This window comes from Ranitomeya variabilis, chromosome 1 (assembly GCF_051348905.1).
Source record: "Ranitomeya variabilis isolate aRanVar5 chromosome 1, aRanVar5.hap1, whole genome shotgun sequence".
Lineage (NCBI taxonomy): Eukaryota > Metazoa > Chordata > Amphibia > Anura > Dendrobatidae > Ranitomeya > Ranitomeya variabilis.
Genome location: NC_135232.1, coordinates 1,059,516,653 through 1,059,537,108, shown reverse-complemented (window position 1 = coordinate 1,059,537,108; position 20,456 = coordinate 1,059,516,653). Strand labels below are relative to the sequence as shown.

General features: G+C 44.1%; 1 protein-coding gene across 1 annotated transcript in view; it reads right to left on the bottom strand.

The window, feature by feature from the left end:
- Positions 1–697: 697 nt before the first annotated feature.
- KCTD8 (potassium channel tetramerization domain containing 8) overlaps positions 698–20,456 on the bottom strand; it is a 192,425-nt gene continuing 172,666 nt past the window's right edge. Inside the window, exon 2 of the mRNA XM_077279832.1 lies at positions 698–1,946. Coding sequence (XP_077135947.1) covers positions 1,486–1,946 — 461 coding nt within the window. The 3' untranslated portion in view covers positions 698–1,485. The remainder of the gene's footprint in view (positions 1,947–20,456) is intronic.

The window sequence follows — 20,456 nt, the reverse complement described above, 5'->3', positions numbered from 1 at the left end:
CCGATATTTTCGTCCCATTGACTTGCATTGGGATCGGGTATCGGTATCGGATTGGATTCCGATACTGTGACGGTATCGGCCGATACTTTCCGATTCCGATACTTTCCGATATCGGAAAGTATCGCTCAACACTAGTTATGGCCATATCTCTTATCGGCCAAACCTGGTGACAGGTTCCCTGTGTAAAGTGTAAAGTGGAACAAGAAGTCTTGGAAGTGATGCTATGACCCAACAGAGCCCAAATCTAATTTTCTTTAAGTCTGTCTAGGATTACATGACTATACAAAAGGATTTGAGCAATCCTTTATCTACAGAAGATCTGTGATCAATTCTCCAAAATGTTTGGAACAACCACCCTGACAAGTTGCTTCAATCTGTAAGCAAGTGTAATTGATGCTGATTTGAAGGAATAGGGTGGTCCCACCAAATGTTGATTTTATTTAGATTTCAGTTTTGTTTATTCGCTTTGCATTTCGTTAATTCATAAAAAATACACTTCTGTTTTTTGGAAGCATTCTAATTTTGTATTATTTTTTCCACACCTCTTAAAAAAATTGCACATGTTACTGTATAGTGTGCAATAATTTTGATGTGACCAGCGCTATTTGCTTTAACAAGCGCTTGAACTTGACAATGTAATTATATTGGATTGTGTCACATCTAATATTTGATGCTTCACATATTCAATGTATTTTATTTTAAGAAACCACTTCATGCAAAAATCTAGGATTAGAGACAGCATGTAAAACATACATCTTTATATAAAGTCAGGTCTAATAAATCTACAAAATATTCTAAATGATATATCCTGTATCATAGATCATAAGTTATTCAAAAGAAAATCAAGAATCAAAAGAAAATAAAATAATAAAAAGGACAAGATGAAGTTGCATTTGTGTTTTATTTCTAAGATGGTGGTCATGCAAACTAAATATTTTACGGCATTTACAATTATTTGAAAAATTGATGTTGGTAAAATCTACTGCACACCTCCCAATCTTTGATTCCAAAATGAAGGGACATTGCAGAGCCTCCTTCTTTCCGCCTAGAAAAACCTACAAATCACATAGAAGTCTGTAAACTTGAAGATGCTCCTCTTGCTAGTTCAAGGGACAGTCGCGAGATGAAAGAGATTGTTGGGAGGTATGCTACTCATGTTAATACTGTAACTATTATTTTATTATAATAAATGTTTTCACAAAAAAATTAAATACAGGAGTGAAAAGGTATCTGACAAAAGTTTGCCAGTTGAAGTGGTCCCTTGAAGACATGCAATGGTATTTTCTAATTTCTTATCACCAAGATTTCTTCTTGTGGAAAATGACAGTTTCTTTTTCAGAACTGATGTTATTTTTAATTGTCACAAAATTACACCTTATAAATTCATATGCACAAAATTCTATACATAAAGTAGGTTGTGAAAGCAAGGGAGTTCAGTAGAGGAACACACAAACCACATATCATTGAATGGTACAGAGGAGATTCCTATAAATCATATTTTTCTAATAATTCCATCTGCCATGGACGTTTTTTTTCTGGAAAGTAATCTGGAATTTTGATTTTTTTAAATTCTTGTATACATTTTTTCATTTCTTCTTCGATGCTTGGTTTCTCACTGACTTTCCTTTTAGAAAGGTTGTTATCTCTAGATTTACTCATCAGTGATTGGAAGAGTTCACTATTCCTACGTTTATCAGCTGGTGGAACCCACTGGACTTGATTCTTTTTTGATTGACGATCCAATGTCAGGGTGCTAGGTTGATGGGAACTCGATTGCTGGAGCACAGATGTATTTTCTTGTGGGGTGCTAGCTTCTGACTGGCTATCGCAACTAGATGTAGACAGTTCATTACATGATGTTCCACTTTCACTACCTTTGTCTAACACTTTTTCAGACTTTACTTCATCACAGTCTTGTTTTGGAGATACTAACTTTAGAGGGGATCCTGTGATGACAAAAAAAAGACAAAACAAAATGATGGTGAACATAATTAACATTAGAATTAACATTTAAATAGTTGAACATTATGTAGGTCAGTCATCAATATAACCAGTCAACAATCATCTACTCGTGATACAACTCAACTTAAAGAAGTTGTCTGAGATAACGAACAAGGGGGCCTGCTTTTTTGTCATAAATCAGTTCCACCTGTTATGGGGTACTGCAACTATGTAGAAACACATGCATATTGAGCGGGCACCACTACTGTATTACCACAAATAAAGGATCGGTGCTACCCATGCGCCAAACGCATACCCGTACACAAGAAGAAGAAAGCGGCGCAAGAATAGTGCACTCATAACCCATTTATATGAATAAGTAATGCTTTATTAAGACTAACAAGTGTGCAAAAACAAGATATAAAAACATTTAAAAGCATGTGGAAAAATATAAAAATAATAAAAATATTAGTTAAATTATTGGTGATGGGGGTCCATCTGGATCATATCCAGGTGGAGTAATTTAGATAGGGATAAATAAAATCTGTAGTCCCTGGATGGGGATATTATGGCTCATGTATGGATTTTTAGGCCTATAGGATCCCCGATTGGAAAGAGTTCCCTAGTAGAACAAATAGTTATCGGACAATAGGATAGAATAGGAAATTAGTTAGTAATATTGTTCCCACTATTTGTGTTCAGATTACATAGTTACATAGTTATTAAGGTTGAAGGAAGACTTTAAGTCCATCTAGTTCAACCCATAGGTTCTTGTTTTATATTGAGCTTTTTGTATTTGGATAGCCACGCAGCAATAAAGTGTTAACCAGATACTGGGGTACTCATAATAGAATACCGGGGTTCGGTTTGAGTGTGGTACCTTATGGTAACAGATAGCTCCATGAGGTTCCTCCCAGTTACTACGAACTCATCTTTGCCGGGCTTAGCAGCGGGAGGTGTGAGCCGCTGCATTATCAGGGCGGCAGACTAGATGTCGCTAAAGAGTGGATTTGTGTAGTGGAGCCTAGCGCATGCGCCGTTGCTCACTGGTATCAGCCAGGAGCTTTTGTGCTCCGATAGAGGTACCCCATGCATAGCGCATGAACCACATTATCAGGATAGGAGTGCATACAGAGCAAGCAGCATGGGGGTACTGTGCAGATGCAGTCAGTGACGCAACAGCCTAGGCTGGACGGACCAAGGGGGACTGTACTAGAGGGCGTACCTAGCCCTCTGGGAGTGCTCTCATGGATATGACTAACAAGGTCACACAGACCAGCGCAAGCGCTCTTGCCACTTCCGACAGAGACCGGAGTTTTTTGAGATTCATCTCGGTGCTTGACAAACTGTGGTACCGGAGTCTAGCAATTTCCCTACTTTTAATGTGCATTCACGGCGATACAAACAGGTAGTTCCACAGCTTATGGTTTGCCAGACACAGGTGCCGGCAACCATTAGCTATCAAGTAAGTGCACTTACTGTTATATATACCTGACATGATCAGAAGCTCCTTACTTCCCCTGACGAAGCTACCGAGAGTAGCGATAGCGATACGCGTTGGGAGCCAGTGGGCTCTACTATTCTTAGTGAGTATAACTATTTATTTCATCTTATGTGCTATGTGTGTAAATAAACAACACTTATGTGCATGACTCGGTTGGGGGGCACCCTCCGCAGCGGTACCTAGCCTTTGCAGCAGTAACTTAGTATTCAATATTCATTACTATTGTAATATTACTACAAGTTTATATCAGAAAGATAAGTGTTTATTTAACATTGGTACGCTGGGGAGAACCACACCTGGGTCGTGCAAACAGTTGCACAAGGATATTAATGCACAAGTTTCATCAGCAAGTTATTGTAACTCACTAGAATTCTCTATGGGATTATTGCACCCCTCATGTTTTGAGCCTGCTTTCTCTATATCTTCATATACAGAGGATATTGATCATGCATGTATGGGTGTCTTTTCCACATGCTTTTAAATGTTTTTATATCTTGTTTTTGCACACTTGTTAATCTTAATAAAGCATTACTTATTCAAATAAATGGGTTATGAGTGCACTATTCTTGCGCCGCTTTCTTCTTCTTGTGTAGGGGTACTGCAACTAATTAATTTTACTACTTTTTCTAACTACTCCCAATATTTTAAATTGAGTGATAAACATCTGAAAAATTGGTGTTTTTCAGATTCTTTCATTGCACTTAAACTGCAACATTATGAAAAAAACACGTATTAAGTTATATATTGTTTTCTTTTGAATAGATGTGATGGATGTAATTTGTGAGCCAAGTTTTTACTGGATAACACTAAGCTATATTGAATTGGTATAATATAATATCAGCATATCTTTTGAAATTCCAATTTTTCAGCTTCACCACATTTTTTCACCAGGAAATTTGATTTGTGAATAATTGAAAGTACTTCAAATTCTCTAAAATGTGTATGACTCCTCACACACAAATCTTCTTCACTGCTGTACCATCAGACACTATTTTATCAATTTCTTCAGTGTTTTATGGCTTTCTCTCCCTATATTTATGGCTACGCTATGAACTGTGACATCTTTCTATCCAGATTCAACACAAAATGACTGCTTGCATTCTTTTCTATTGCTTTTTTACAGGCTATGAGAGTCTCCCTTGATCTGCTATACCATGTGATGTGATACCTGCAGACCATTTTATGGAAGCCTGACTGAGGACATGTGATTTTTTTTGGCTAGTGCAATTTTTTAAGAGAAACAAAGAAGAGCTATCTGCGCTGTGTTCAGAGTTTTAAGGGTTTTTGTGTTAAAAACCTAGATAAATGCCTGTTAGAAATCGATCACTTTATAAGGGGAATCAATATTTCAATGAATGTCAACATTAAAATAAACACTAAACAAAGTGTTGGCAATATTCAATGTAAAAGGGGAAGGAGGGAATAAAGGGTTAAAAAGTGGTTAAAAAATATGAAAATAAATACTGCTTCCACTGTAAAGTTCAATAGTGGTGCACTTACGTGGCCCAGACGAGGATGGCGGTATCAAAAAGGTGCCATGTGCTGCCTTCAACTATGTCAGGTGAAGCTGTAGTGGTAGCGCACGATCCTCCACAGCCCCGGATCAGCTGTCTGCAGATGATCTGACCCAGAAGGGGATGACGGAACCAAAAGGGGGCCGTGTGCTGCCTTCAGCTGTATCAGGAAAAGCTGTCATTGTTGCGCACTGTCCTACGCAGTCACCGTGCACTTCCGTTGTTTAGAAGAGAGTAATATCCAATAGATACCGTGTTTTGCCTTTCAGATAGCGGGCTACAGGCACTGCCCCGGCCGGTGGCAGAAGATCCTGCACTCGCTTGCAGTGTAGAATAGGTTGGTATTGCTGGGCTAAGCCGCTAGGTACTCTGCTGCTGCAGGACCTTACGTGACGTCACGGTCACGTGATTATTCACGTGACAGGCTAAGGAAAGCGTGTGGGACCAATTCCTACGCGTTTCGGAGACAACCGTGCTCCTTCATCAGGGATGGTCCGTCCTATGCAATGTGTACCTATATAGCCTTCAGCAATCACATGACCCTCATTCTGAATTAAAGGCAAATAATTCGATCTCACTGTTCAAACCTTTGGGAATTAGAGTATCAAATTCAAAAATCATTTTCGTCTCTTCTCTGGACATTTTTTGAATGAAATCACCTCCTCTCCAGCCTTCTTTTACCACTTTCAGGCCAGTAATAACGGTGCCACGTATTTGGCCCCTGTTGTGAGTCAGGAAGTGTTTAGAAAGCGGGTGTCCCTCAAATTTTTTGTTGATGTTCCTAATGTGTTCATTAACCCTAACTTGAAGGGCCCGCTTTGTTCTTCCAATATAAATTTTATCACAGGGACATCTAATTGAATAAATGACACCCTTCGTTTCACATGATATAAAAGTTTCAATTCTCCAATCAATATTCCCCTTTTTGAAAGAAAGTTGTTTTTTAGTTTTAAGTAGTTTACACGATTTGCATTTTAAACAGGGAAAAAAACCGGGATATTTTTGTACAGATGGTCTTTCTGTTGGAAAAAGACGTGGAACTGTGGGAGCTATTTTATTTCCCAGATTTCGAGCCTTCTTAAAAATAAACAATGGATGTTGGGGAAGTTTATCACCAATGACTTTGTCTTCTTTTAAAATGTCCCAATGTCTCTTCTTTTAAAAGAAGACAAAGTCAGCAGCAGAGTACCTAGCGGCTTAGCCCAGCAATACCAACCTATTCTACACTGCAAGCGAGCGCAGGATCTTCTGCCACCGGCCGGGGCAGTGCCTGTAGCCCGCTATCTGAAAGGCAAAACACGGTATCTATTGGATATTACTCTCTTCTAAACAACGGAAGTGCACGGTGACTGCGTAGGACAGTGCGCAACAACGACAGCTTTTCCTGATACAGCTGAAGGCAGCACACGGCCCCCTTTTGGTTCCGTCATCCCCTTCTGGGTCAGATCATCTGCAGACAGCTGATCCGGGGCTGTGGAGGATCGTGCGCTACCACTACAGCTTCACCTGACATAGTTGAAGGCAGCACACGGCACCTTTTTGATACCGCCATCCTCGTCTGGGCCACGTAAGTGCACCACTATTGAACTTTACAGTGGAAGCAGTATTTATTTTCATATTTTTTAACCACTTTTTAACCCTTTATTCCCTCCTTCCCCTTTTACATTGAATATTGCCAACACTTTGTTTAGTGTTTATTTTAATGTTGACATTCATTGAAATATTGATTCCCCTTATAAAGTGATCGATTTCTAACAGGCATTTATCTAGGTTTTTTACACAAAAACCCTTAAAACTCTGAACACAGCGCAGATAGCTCTTCTTTGTTTCTCTTATTACAATTACTGAGTTACGGACGGGTGTTACGTAACACTATTTGCTGCAGTCTTTTAGAGTGTGCAAGCGCTACTGGCTTTTATATATATAGTGCAATTTTTTGCCTATGCGTAAAATGACCGAGGCCATATTAGTTGGCTCGAATTAAACGAAATAGCAAATTGTTCAAATTCGCAGAGTTCAATGAAATCGTAAATTTTCAACTCTTTTGGCATCAATTTGAATTGCTCCTCTGTACAAATTTCAGAATAACTGGTGTACAGTACATGTATGGTGATGAGAATAACTGGTGTACCTGTATGGTGAGGAGAATAACTGGTGCACATGTATGGTGATAAGAATAACTGGTGTACCTGTATGGTGATGAGAATAACTGGTGTAAATGTATGGTGAGGAGAATAACTGGTGTACATGTGTGGTGAGGAGAATAACTGGTGCACATGTGTGGTGAGGAGAATAACTGGTGTACATGTATGATGATGAGAATAACTGGTGTACATGTATGGTGAGAATAACTGGTGTACATGTATGGTGAGGAGAATAACTGGTGTACATGTATGGTGAGGAGAATAACGGGTGTACATGTATGGTGAGGAGAATAACTGGTGTACATGTATGGTGATGAGAATGACTGGTGTAAATGTATGGTGAGGAGAATAACTGGTGTACATGTGTGGTGATGAGAATAACTGGTGTACATGTATGGTGATGAGAATGACTGGTGTACCTGTATGGTGAGGAGAATAACTGGTGTACATGTATGGTGATGAGAATAACTGGTGTAAATGTATGGTGAGGAGAATAACTGGTGTACATGTGTGGTGATGAGAATAACTGGTGTAAATGTATGGTGAGGAGAATAACTGGTGTACATGTATGGTGATGAGAATAACTGGTGTACATGTATGGTGAGGAGAATAACTGGTGTACATGTATGGTGAGGAGAATAACTGGTGTACATGTATGGTGATGAGAATAACTGGTGTACATGTATGGTGAGGAGAATAACTGGTGTACATGTATGGTGAGGAGAATAACTGGTGTACATGTATGGTGAGGAGAATAACTGGTGTACATGTATGGTGATGAGAATAACTGGTGTACATGTATGGTGAGGAGAATAACTGGTGTACATGTATGGTGAGGAGAATAACTGGTGTAAATGTATGGTGAGGAGAATAACTGGTGTACATGTATGGTGAGGAGAATAACTGGTGTACCTGTATAGGGAGGAGAATAACTGGTGTACCTGTATGGTGATGAGAATAACTGGTGTACATGTATGGTGATGAGAATAACTGGTGTACATGTATGGTGATGAGAATAACTGGTGTACCTGTATGGTGAGGAGAATAACTGGTGTACATGTATGGTGATGAGAATAACTGGTGTACATGTATGGTGATGAGAATAACTGGTGTAAATGTATGGTGAGGAGAATAACTGGTGTACATGTATGGTGAGGAGAATAACTGGTGTACATGTATGGTGATGAGAATAACTGGTGTACATGTATGGTGATGAGAATAACTGGTGTACATGTATGGTGATGAGAATAACTGGTGTACCTCATGGTGATTAGAATAACTGGTGTACATGTATAGGGAGGAGAATAACTGGTGTACATGTATGGTGATGAGAATAACTGGTGTACATGTATGATGATGAGAATAACTGGTGTACATGTATGGTAATGAGAATAACTGGTGTACATGTATGGTGAGGAGAATAACTGGTGTACATGTATGGTGATGAGAATAACTGGTGTACATGTATGATGATGAGAATAACTGGTGTACATGTATGGTGATGAGAATAACTGGTGTACATGTATGGTGAGGAGAATAACTGGTGTACATGTATGGTGATGAGAATAACTGGTGTACATGTATGGTGATGAGAACAACTGGTGTACCTGTATGGTGAGGAGAATAACTGGTGTTCCTGTATAGGGAGGAGAATAACTGGTGTACCTGTATGGTGATGAGAATAACTGGTGTACATGTATGGTGATGAGAATAACTGGTGTACCTGTATGGTGAGGAGAATAACTGGTGTACATGTATGGTGAGGAGAATAACTGGTGTACATGTATGGTGAGGAGAATAACTGGTGTACATGTATGGTCAGGAGAATAACTGGTGTACATGTATGGTGAGGAGAATAACTAGTGTACATGTATGGTGAGGAGAATAACGGGTGTACATGTATGGTGAGGAGAATAACTGGTGTACATGTATGGTGATGAGAATAACTGGTGTACATGTATGGTGATGAGAATAACTGGTGTACCTGTATTGTGAGGAGAATAACTGGTTTACCTGTATGGTGAGGAGAATAACTGGTGTACATGTATGGTGAGGAGAATAACTGGTGTACCTGTATGGTGATGAGAATAACTGGTGTACATGTATGGTGAGGAGAATAACTGGTGTACCTGTATTGTGAGGAGAATAACTGGTGTACCTGTATTGTGAGGAGAATAACTGGTGTACCTGTATAGGGAGGAGAGTAACTGGTGTACATGTATGGTGAGGAGAATAACTGGTGTACCTGTATGGTGATGAGAATAACTGGTGTACCTGTATAGGAAGGAGAATAACTGGTGTACCTGTATGGTGATGAGAATAACTGGTGTACATGTATGGTGAGGAGAATAACTGGTGTACATGTATGGTGATGAGAATAACTGGTGTACCTGTATGGTGAGGAGAGTAACTGGTGTACATGTATGGTGAGGAGAATAACGGGTGTACATGTATGGTGAGGAGAATAACTGGTGTACAGGGAATTAGGCTGCAAGCTGAAAGCAAGGACCTCCAACGTGGTATTTTCCGAAATACTGCCTGTACCACGTGCCACGCCACAGAGGCAACGGGAGATTAGGGAGGTTAATAAGTGGCTCAAGAATTGGTGTAGGAAGGAGGGGTTTGGGTTCCTGCAGAACTGGGCCGACTTCTCAGTTGGCTACAGGCTCTACGCTAGGGACGGGCTGCACCTCAATGGGGAAGGGGCAGCTGTGCTGGGGGAGAAAATGGTTAGAAGGTTGGAGGAGTGTTTAAACTAGGGATTGGGGGGAGGGTATTCATTTTATAGGAGGTGCAGATAGAGACCTGGGCACAAATAAGGAAGTTGGGGGTGGCGGTGGCATGGGGGGTGGGGTTAGAACAGTTAGTAATTTAAGAAAGAATAGAGGTACAGAGAGTAACATCAAGTGCATGTATACTAATGCCAGAAGCCTTGCCAACAAAATGGATGAATTAGAACTAATGTTGTTGGAGCATAATTATGACATGGTGGGGATATCTGAGACGTGGCTGGATGAGAGCCATGACTGGGCTGTTAACTTGCAGGGCTATAGCCTGTTCAGAAATGACCATACAGATAAGCGAGGGGGAGGGGTGTGTCTATATGTAAAATCTTCCTTAAAACCCATCCTGCGTGATAATATAGGTGAATTTAATAAAAATGTAGAGTCCCTGTGGGTGGAGATAAGGGGAGGGGGAAAAAATAATAAATTACTGATAGGGATTTGTTATAAATCTCCAAAAATAATGGAAGCAATGGAGAATATCCTCGTAAAGCAAATAGATGAAGCTGCGACTCAAGGAGAAGTCATTATTATGGGGGACTTCAACTACCCTGAAATAGATTGGGGAACAGAAACCTGCAGTTCCAGCAAAGGTAATCGGTTTTTGACAACTATGAGAGACAATTACCTTTCACAACTGGTTCAGGACCCAACAAGGAGGGGGGCACTGCTAGACCTAATATTAACCAACAGGCCAGACCGCATATCAAATATAAGGGTTGGGGGTCACTTGGGGAATAGTGATCACAAAATAATAAGTTTTCATGTAACCTTTAATAAGATGGGTAGTAGGGGGGTGACAAGGACACTAAACTTCAGGAGGGCAAATTTCCAACGGATGAGAGAGGATCTTGGTGCAATTAACTGGGACGAAATCCTGAGGCACAAAAATACACAAAGAAAATGGGAGACGTTTATTAGCATCCTGGATAGGACCTGTGCACAGTATATACCGTATGGGAATAAACATACTAGAAATAGGAGGAAACCAATATGGCTAAATAGAGCTGTAAGGGGCGCAATAAGGGACAAAAAGAAAGCATTTAGAGAATTAAAGGAAGTAGGTAGTGAGGAGGCATTAAATAAATACAGAAAATTAAATAAATTCTGTAAAAAGCAAATCAAGGCAGCAAAGATTGAGACAGAGAGACTCATTGCCAGAGAGAGTAAAAATAATCCCAAAATATTCTTTAACTATATAAATAGTAAGAAACTAAAAAATGACAGTGTTGGCCCCCTTAAAAATAATCTGGGGGAAATGGTGGATGAGGATGAGGAAAAAGCCAATATGCTAAATGACTTTTTTTCATCAGTATTTACAAAAGAAAATCCCATGGCAGACAAAATGACTAGTGATAAAAATTCCCCATTAAATGTCACCTGCTTAACCCAGCAGGAAGTACAGCGGCGTCTAAAAATAACTAAAATTGACAAATCTCTGGGCCCGGAGTGATACACCCCCGAGTACTGCAGGAACTAAGTACAGTCATTGATAGACCATAATTTTTAATCTTTAAAGACTCCATAATAACAGGGTCTGTACCACAGGACTGGCGTATAGCAAATGTGGTGCCAATATTCAAAAAAGGGGCAAAAACTGAACTCGGTAATTATAGGCCAGTAAGCTTAAACTCTACTGTGGGTAAAATCCTGGAGGGCATTCTAAGGGATACTATACTGGAGTATCTGAAGAGGAATAACCTTATGACCCAGTATCAGCACGGGTTTACTAGGGACCGTTCATGTCAGACTAATTTGATCAGCTTCTATGAAGAGGTAAGTTCCGGACTGGACCAAGGGAACCCAGTGGACGTAGTGTATATGGACTTTTCCAAAGCTTTTGATACGGTGCCACACAAAAGGTTGTTACATAAAATGAGAGTAATGGGGATAGGGGAAAATATGTGTAAGTGGGTTGAGAGCTGGCTCAGGGATAGGAAACAAAGGGTGGTTATTAATGGAGCACACTCGGACTGGGTTGCGGTTAGCAGTGGGGTACCACAGGGGTCAGTATTGGGCCCTCTTCTTTTTAACATATTAATGACCTTGTAGGGGGCATTCAGAGTAGAATTTCAATATTTGCAGATGACACTAAACTCTGCAGGGTAATCAATACAGGGGAGGACAATTTTATATTACAGGATGATTTATGTAAACTAGAAGCTTGGGCTGATAAATGGCAAATGAGCTTTAATGGGGATAAATGTAAGGTCATGCACTTGGGTAGAAGTAATAAGATGTATAACTATGTGCTTAATTCTAAAACTCTGGGCAAAACCGTCAATGAAAAAGACCTGGGTGTATGGGTGGATGACAGACTCATATTCAGTGGCCAGTGTCAGGCAGCTGCTACAAAGGCAAATAAAATAATGGGATGTATTAAAAGAGGCATAGATGCTCATGAGGAGAACATAATTTTACCTCTATACAAGTCACTAGTTCGACCACACTTAGAATACTGTGCACAGTTCTGGTCTCCGGTGTATAAGAAAGACATAGCTGAACTGGAGCGGGTGCAGAGAAGAGCGACCAAGGTTATTAGAGGACTGGGGGTTCTGCAATACCAAGATAGGTTATTACACTTGGGGCTATTTAGTTTGGAAAAACGAAGACTAAGGGGTGATCTTATTTTAATGTATAAATATATGAGGGGACAGTACAAAGACCTTTCTGATGATCTTTTTAATCATAGACCTGAGACAGGGACAAGGGGGCATCCTCTACGTCTGGAGGAAAAAAGGTTTAAGCATAATAACAGACGCGGATTCTTTACTGTAAGAGCAGTGAGACTATGGAACTCTCTGCTGTATGATGTTGTAATGACTAATGAGTAGTGTTGAGCATTCCGATACTGCAAGTATCGGGTATCGGCCGATACTTGCTGTATCGGAATTCCGATACCGAGATCCGATATTTTTGTGATATCGGGTATCGGTATCGAAACAACATTAATGTAAAAATGTGTAAAAGAGAGAATTAAAATAAAAAATATTGCTATACTCACCTCTCCGACGCAGCCTGCACCTTACCGAGGGAAGCGGCAGCGTTCTTTGTTTAAAATTCGCGCTTTTCTTTCCTTTACGTGAGTCCCGGCTTGTGATTGGTTGCGTGTCGCCCATGTGACCGGGACGCAACCAATCACAGCAAGCCGTGACGTAATTTCAGGTCCTTCAGGATTTTAAAATTACGTTCCGGCGTTGTGATTGGTTGCGTCGCAGTCACATGGGAGACACAACCAATCACAGCAAGCCGTGACATAATTTCAGGTCCTTAAGGATTTTAAAATTACGTCCCGGCTTTGTGATTGGTTGCGTCGCAGTCACATGGGAGACGCAACCAATCACAAGCCGTGACGTCACGGGAGGCTGGACACGCGCGCATTTTAAAATGGGCGCGTGTCCAGCCTCCCGTGACGTCCCGGCTTGTGATTGGTTGCGCCGCGGTCAACCAATCACAAGCCGGGAGGCTGGACACGCGCCCATTTTAAAATTTTAAAATGCGCGCGTGTCCAGCCTCCCGGCTTGTGATTGGTTGACCGCGGCGCAACCAATCACAAGCCGGGACGTCACGGGAGGCTGGACACGCGCCCATTTTAAAAAGCGCGCGTGTCCAGCCTCCCGTGACGTCACGGCTTGTGATTGGTTAATGGCGGCCATGTTGCCGGGACGCGGACCAATCACAGCAAGCCGTGACGTAATTTCGTCACGGCTTGCTGTGATTGGTCCGCGTCCCGGCAACATGGCGCCGTGACCAATCATAAGCCGGGACGTCACTGAAGGCTGGACACGCGCGCTTTTTAAAATGGGCGCGTGTCCAGCCTCCCGTGACGTCCCGGCTTGTGATTGGTTAATGGCGGCCATGTTGCCGGGACGCGGACCAATCACAGCAAGCCGTGACATAATTTCGTCACGGCTTGCTGTGATTGGTCCGCGTCCCGGCAACATGGCCGCCCTGACCAATCACAAGCCGGGACTTCACGTAACCAAGTAAAAGCGCGAATTTTAAACAAACAACGCTGCCGGTTCCCTCGCTGAGGTCCAGGCTGCGTCGGAGAGGTGAGTATAGCGATATTTTTTATTTTAATTCTTTCTTTTACACATTTATATGGATCCCAGGGCCTGAAGGAGAGTTTCCTCTCCTTCAGACCCTGGGAACCATCAGGAATACCGTCCGATACTTGAGTCCCATTGACTTGTATTGGTATCGGGTATCGGTATCGGATTGGATCCGATACTTTGCCGGTATCGGCCGATACTTTCCGATACCGATACTTTCAAGTATCGGACGGTATCGCTCAACACTACTAATGAGTGATTCATTAATTAAATTTAAGAGGGGACTGGATACCTTTCTGGAAAAGTATTATGTTACAGGGTATATACACTAGATTCCTTGATAAGGCGTTGATCCAGGGAACTAGTCTGATTGCCGTATGTGGAGTCGGGAAGGAATTTTTTTTTTTCCCCATGGTGGAGCTTACTCTTTGCCACATGGGTTTTTTTTTTTGCCTTCCTCTGGATCAACATGTTAGGGCATGTTAGGTTAGGCTATGGGTTGAACTAGATGGACTTACAGTCTTCCTTCAACCTTAATAACTATGTAACTATGTAACTATGTAACTATGTACATGTATGGTGATGAGAATAACTGGTGTACATGTATGGTGATGAGAATAACTGGTGTACCTGTATGGTGAGGAGAATAACTGGTGTACCTGTATGGTGAGGAGAATAACTGGTGTACCTGTATGGTGAGGAGAATAACTGGTGTACCTGTATGGTGAGGAGAATAACTGGTGTACATGTATGGTGAGGAGAATAACTGGTGTACATGTATGGTGAGGAGAATAACTGGTGTACCTGTATAGGGAGGAGAATAACTGGTGTACCTGTATGGTGAGGAGAATAACTGGTGTACATGTATGGTGAGGAGAATAACTGGTGTACCTGTATAGGGAGGAGAATAACTGGTGTACATGTATGGTGAGGAGAATAACTGGTGTACCTGTATGGTGAGGAGAATAACTGGTGTACATGTATGGTGAGGAGAATAGCTGGTGTACATGTATGGTGAGGAGAATAACTGGTGTACCTGTATGGTGATGAGAATAACTGGTGGACCTGTATAGGGAGAAGAATAACTGGTGTACATGCAGCGCCCCAGAGTCCTGGTCGTTGCAGTACTGTGGCTCCGCCACTATGGGGAGCTATGGTGCGTCTGATGGCACTGAAGGAGTTCATCTGATCAGGTATCACAGACACCAATACATTTCACAGCTGGGCCTCCGGGGGGAGCTAAGGGTGCTATTCATTAGGCCACTCCCCACCATAGTGGGTAAACTGGGGGTCAGGCAGGAATTTAGATCAGAAAGCTGACTGGGTTGGAACCAGGCAACACCTTGTGGCAGAGGGTGTTGTGGGGGAAGATACAGTAGGGTCTCTGTCAGGGGTGGGATCCTGACAGGGGCTTGGCACCAAGAACGAACGTAACGGGACCGTGCCTGCTCCGGGTAGCGGCGGTGCCCAAGAAAGGATTAGAAGCGAGATAGATTGTGCTGAGTGAGAAACGAGATCACGCAAAGGAGACATACCAGTAGGAGTCGTGCTGTAAGACCGAAGCAACATCCTACTGAGGCGCACTACCGGTGGCCGGAACGCCGAGGGAGTAGAATAACATTCAGCTTCAAGCAATACTCCAAACAGTGGCAGGACAGTCAGTCTAAGGCGGGCTGTCTCACCTTAAATCACCTATGCAGTCTTGGGGGGCAACTTGTGGAGAGGGGCGACTCTAGGGTCCCGGAAGAGCTCCGAGCCTACCCGTCAAACGGGTGCCGTCCCAACCAGAACATCAGGGAGGGACGGAGGATTTGCAGAACATCATCTAATCGAGTTGTGAGGGAACTTAAGAAACAGACACAACAGTTGTGGGGGACTTTCCGTAAGCACAGCAGGGAAGGACCACAACACATAGCGCTAGAAGGAAGGCACCGATTTCCACCTGTGAAGAGAACTCTGGAGGTGCCATTGGACCGGCCGGACTTGCGCAGCCTGGTGAACCATATTCCGGACTGAGGACCCAGAGATCTTCAGTAAAGAGGTAAAGAGACTGCAACCTGGTGTCCTCGTTATTTACTGCACCGCACCATCACCACCACCATACACCCATCCACACCTGTTATTCACTGTGCGCCCCACGGCAGGGTCACGGACCGGGGCCTAGCCGCCGTGACAACCCCAGAGCAGAGACTCGGAGGCCCGGTACCGGGTACCCCTCGGCCCTGCGGCGGTGGGGGCGCTACAACTTGGCGTCACGAACAGGATCTACTTAAGCCTGAAGAGTCAGGTCATGTGTGCCTTGGAACTGAGATTTGTTGTGCTAGGACTGTATTATGTTGCAAAGACTGTGCTATGACATTCCCCGCCAAAACCGTCGCCATTATAATATGTGGCGCGCAGGGAACATGGGGCGTGTCATCGTGGGCGTAGCTTGGAAGAGCGGCGCAAAGATGGAGCCCGCCCCTCATAGATACTACTATGTTCAGAAAATCTGCCCATCAAGGAGAAGGGCCCGCCTCCTAGTATGGGATGGTGGAGGGGAGAAAGGCCGTCCTCCGGACGGGGAGGAGCCAGAGCCTCTGGATGCCACGAGGCAGAATCCGATTGGCAGCATGGAGCGCGGAAGTCACCCCGGAGAGGGAGAGAAGACCCGTACTAGGCTCCGCCAATGGGAGCCGACGGAGTTCGTACCAGGCTGCGCTAATCAGGAGATCCTCGGGGCAGAGGTGGAGGAGCTGTGCCGGCAGTTCCGGAGTCTCTGTCAGCGAGCAACCGTCCCTGGGGAGGAGCCGCACCTGCACCAGGCATCGATCCCACAGCCAACTACAGAGGAGACCGGCACCGGAGGTGCGGTGGAAGCAGGTAATGGCGCCGACCCGGGCGTGGCGATTAAAGAGCCCCTGCTGGTGGATGTAGACTCGCCCCCACCACGACCACCCGGACGGGTGTGTAGCCGCATCGAGTGTGAGAGGCCCTGGGAAACCCTGCAGACGGCCGATAGGCCCCTGCGACCCATCAAGCAGTCCCCGCAGCTCCAGGGAGAATGGGTCACCTTCAAGTGGACCCGCGCGGCCACCACCAACCTGATGGGGTTTCCGGGGAATGCCCAGGAGGAAGGGGAGAGTATCGAGGTCATTCACCAGAGGGAATACCGCCAGCAGCTGCGCCAGCAAGAAGAGGAGTGGGCCCGCAAGAAGGAACTCCGGCGTCAGGCAGAGCGGGAGAAAGACCTCCAAATTAAAGCCCAGGTCAGGCAGGCTGCTGAGGAGAACTGGGGCCCGCAGCGCCACGGCATGATCAGCACCTTCCGGCTGCAGGGAGGTTGGGGCTTCATTAAAGAGCCCGGTCTTGCTTTGGAAGTATTTGTCAACCGGCGGGATGTAGAGGCGCACCTCATGGAGGGACACCCAGGCCGGGATCTCTACCCAGGAGACCGAGTTCGGTACACTCGCCACTGGGGAGATAAGGGGTGGTATGCCCTGCATGTGCGCAAATACAAGCCAGAAGTGACCGTACCATCCTCCGACGATTCACCGAGGCCAGCGGCCATCCCCCCAATCTCCTTGTGTGCTAAATGTTTACGGACCATCACCCCAAGGAGAACCGTGAGTACCCAGACCCCAATCCGGGGTGCAGACGCCCTTTATGTGGTGGCAGGAGGAGGGCGGTGCTCACGGAAGCCACCCCCAGACTTGGAAGAGTAAACCTCGATACACTGAGCAATGTAAATAGTTTACTGTTGTGCTGCTGAACCCGTCCAGGGTTAACTCTTAAGGGGATCCTTCTGTGGACCTGGGATCCCTATTGTTTGTTTTTGTTTGTTTTTCTAAAGTTTTGCACAAGTTTCTAGTTAAAAAGAACTGCTGAAATCATGAACAGTGCATGATCCGAACTTCTTGTATATAGTTTGCACCTTATTAAAGGCGCCCCCTACTGGTTTTACTTAAAGAACGACTCTTTGTGAAGATACCACACTGGAACCTTTGCTGAGTATGGACTGGTAGCTTGAGAAGGCGCGCTACCTCATAGAGACTTGGTCCCCTCTTAAAGGGGATGTTCATTTGTTGCGCTTAAACCGTGATATTGCTTTAAGATTGGAAGCAATAATGTCTTGACCAATGAAAGTGATGATAATGTTTACATGAGAAAGTTATATGTATTTAATTAGTTAATTGTGAAGAAAAGCTGATGATGTTCTCTGAGAAGGAAAAAGTGAAAGATAGAAGGAGGATGCAGTGGGCCCATAGGGATAGACGTGGTGTCCAGCATGCATGATAGAAAGAAAGATAATGAGAAGGCTTAATGTTCAATAGAAAATGTTTTGATAATCTTGAAAGATAGTTAGGATAGAAGGTAAACCCTGAGTCCTCATAGGAGTCATGTAGAGATGGCTCAGTGCTCTTAAACTGAAAGTAATGTTATGTTCTATACTGTGTATAGTAGTTGAAAAGGCAGTAGGCCCTGGCTGAACGGGGCGGTCCTGTAACTGAAAGGAGAGTCAGTAGGTCTGGTGCCGATAGGACAGGCGGTCCTGCAGATCTAAAGAAGGAGAATGAAAAAGTTAAATTACCTTATAATGTGATTATAGGAAGGTCTTTAGTGGATTCAGAGTGTATGTCCTTAAAGGCAATGTTAAATTATTGTTCAACAATTTTGCACTTAGTAGAATACCCGGTTGGGTAACAGGAGTTATTTATAGCCTGTAATTTATAACGTTAACCATGTTTGTAACGTTCAAGTGTCCTTACCTCCCATAAAGGGAAGCCTGTTCAAGTATACTTATTGTTATTGCACTCAACAAAACTGTATGTCTTTTTGCTAACTTGTATTGTTGTTTTCTTCCCAGTCCCGGAGTACTGTGTTTAACCAGGGGGGAGTGCAGCGCCCCAGAGTCCTGGTCGTTGCAGTACTGTGGCTCCGCCACTATGGGGAGCTATGGTGCATCTGATGGCACTGAAGGAGTTCATCTGATCAGGTATCACAGACACCAATACATTTCACAGCTGGGCCTCCGGGGGGAGCTAAGGGTGCTATTCATTAGGCCACTCCCCACCATAGTGGGTAAACTGGGGGTCAGGCAGGAAGTTAGATCAGAAAGCTGACTGGGTTGGAACCAGGCAACACCTTGTGGCAGAGGGTGTTGTGGGGGAAGATACAGTAGGGTCTCTGTCAGGGGTGGGATCCTGACAGGGGCTTGGCACCAAGAACGAACGTAACGGGACCGTGCCTGCTCCGGGTAGCGGCGGTGCCCAAGAAAGGATTAGAAGCGAGATAGATTGTGCTGAGTGAGAAACGAGATCACGCAAAGGAGAAATACCAGTAGGAGTCGTGCTGTAAGACCGAAGCAACATCCTACTGAGGCGCACTACCGGTGGCCGGAACGCCGAGGGAGTAGAATAACATTCAGCTTCAAGCAATACTCCAAACAGCGGCAGGACAGTCAGTCTAAGGCGGGCTGTCTCACCTTAAATCACCTATGCAGTCTTGGGGGGCAACTTGTGGAGAGGGGCGACTCTAGGGTCCCGGAAGAGCTCCGAGCCTACCCGTCAAACGGGTGCCGTCCCAACCAGAACATCAGGGAGGGACGGAGGATTAGCAGAACATCATCTAATTGAGTTGTGAGGGAACTTAAGAAACAGACACAACAGTTGTGGGGGACTTTCCGTAAGCACAGCAGGGAAGGACCACAACACATAGCGCTAGAAGGAAGGCACCGATTTCCACCTGTGAAGAGAACTCTGGAGGTGCCATTGGACCGGCCGGACGTGCGCAGCCTGGTGAACCGTATTCCGGACTGAGGACCCAGAGATCTTCAGTAAAGAGGTAAAGAGACTGCAACCTGGTGTCCTCGTTATTTACTGCACCGCACCATCACCACCACCATCCACCCATCCACACCTGTTATTCACTGTGCGCCCCACGGCAGGGTCACGGACCGGGGCCTAGCCGCCGTGACAACCCCAGAGCAGAGACTCGGAGGCCCGGTACCGGGTACCCCTCGGCCCTGCAGCGGTGGGGGCGCTACATACATGTATGGTGAGGAGAATAGCTGGTGTACATGTATGGTGAGGAGAATAGCTGGTGTACATGTATGGTGAGGAGAATAACTGATGTACCTGTATGGTGATGAGAATAACTGGCATACATGTATGGTGATGTGGTAAAAGAAAGGCTAACCAAAATTTTACCCTGATTATCACACACTGTCTATTTTATGAGCTTGGCTGCTGTGAACGCAGCTGTGTCATTAAATGAGGCCAGTTTTGCTGAGTATACCATGAAGATAAGAAGTATGTGGGGAGTAACCTACAAATCTGTTATCTACAGTAACAAAGTCATGCCGATGCCCAAATTCTACATTTGTATAGTGCTACCTTTGCGTACAGTAACTCTGGCTTGTATTTCACACAGAATCAAAGGATTTCTCTCACTAGGCTTTCTCTATATAAACTCAATTCATCATCACCTTTTAAGCTGTCTTATTCAGCACTCCAATTAGCATACAGTGAGGTCCA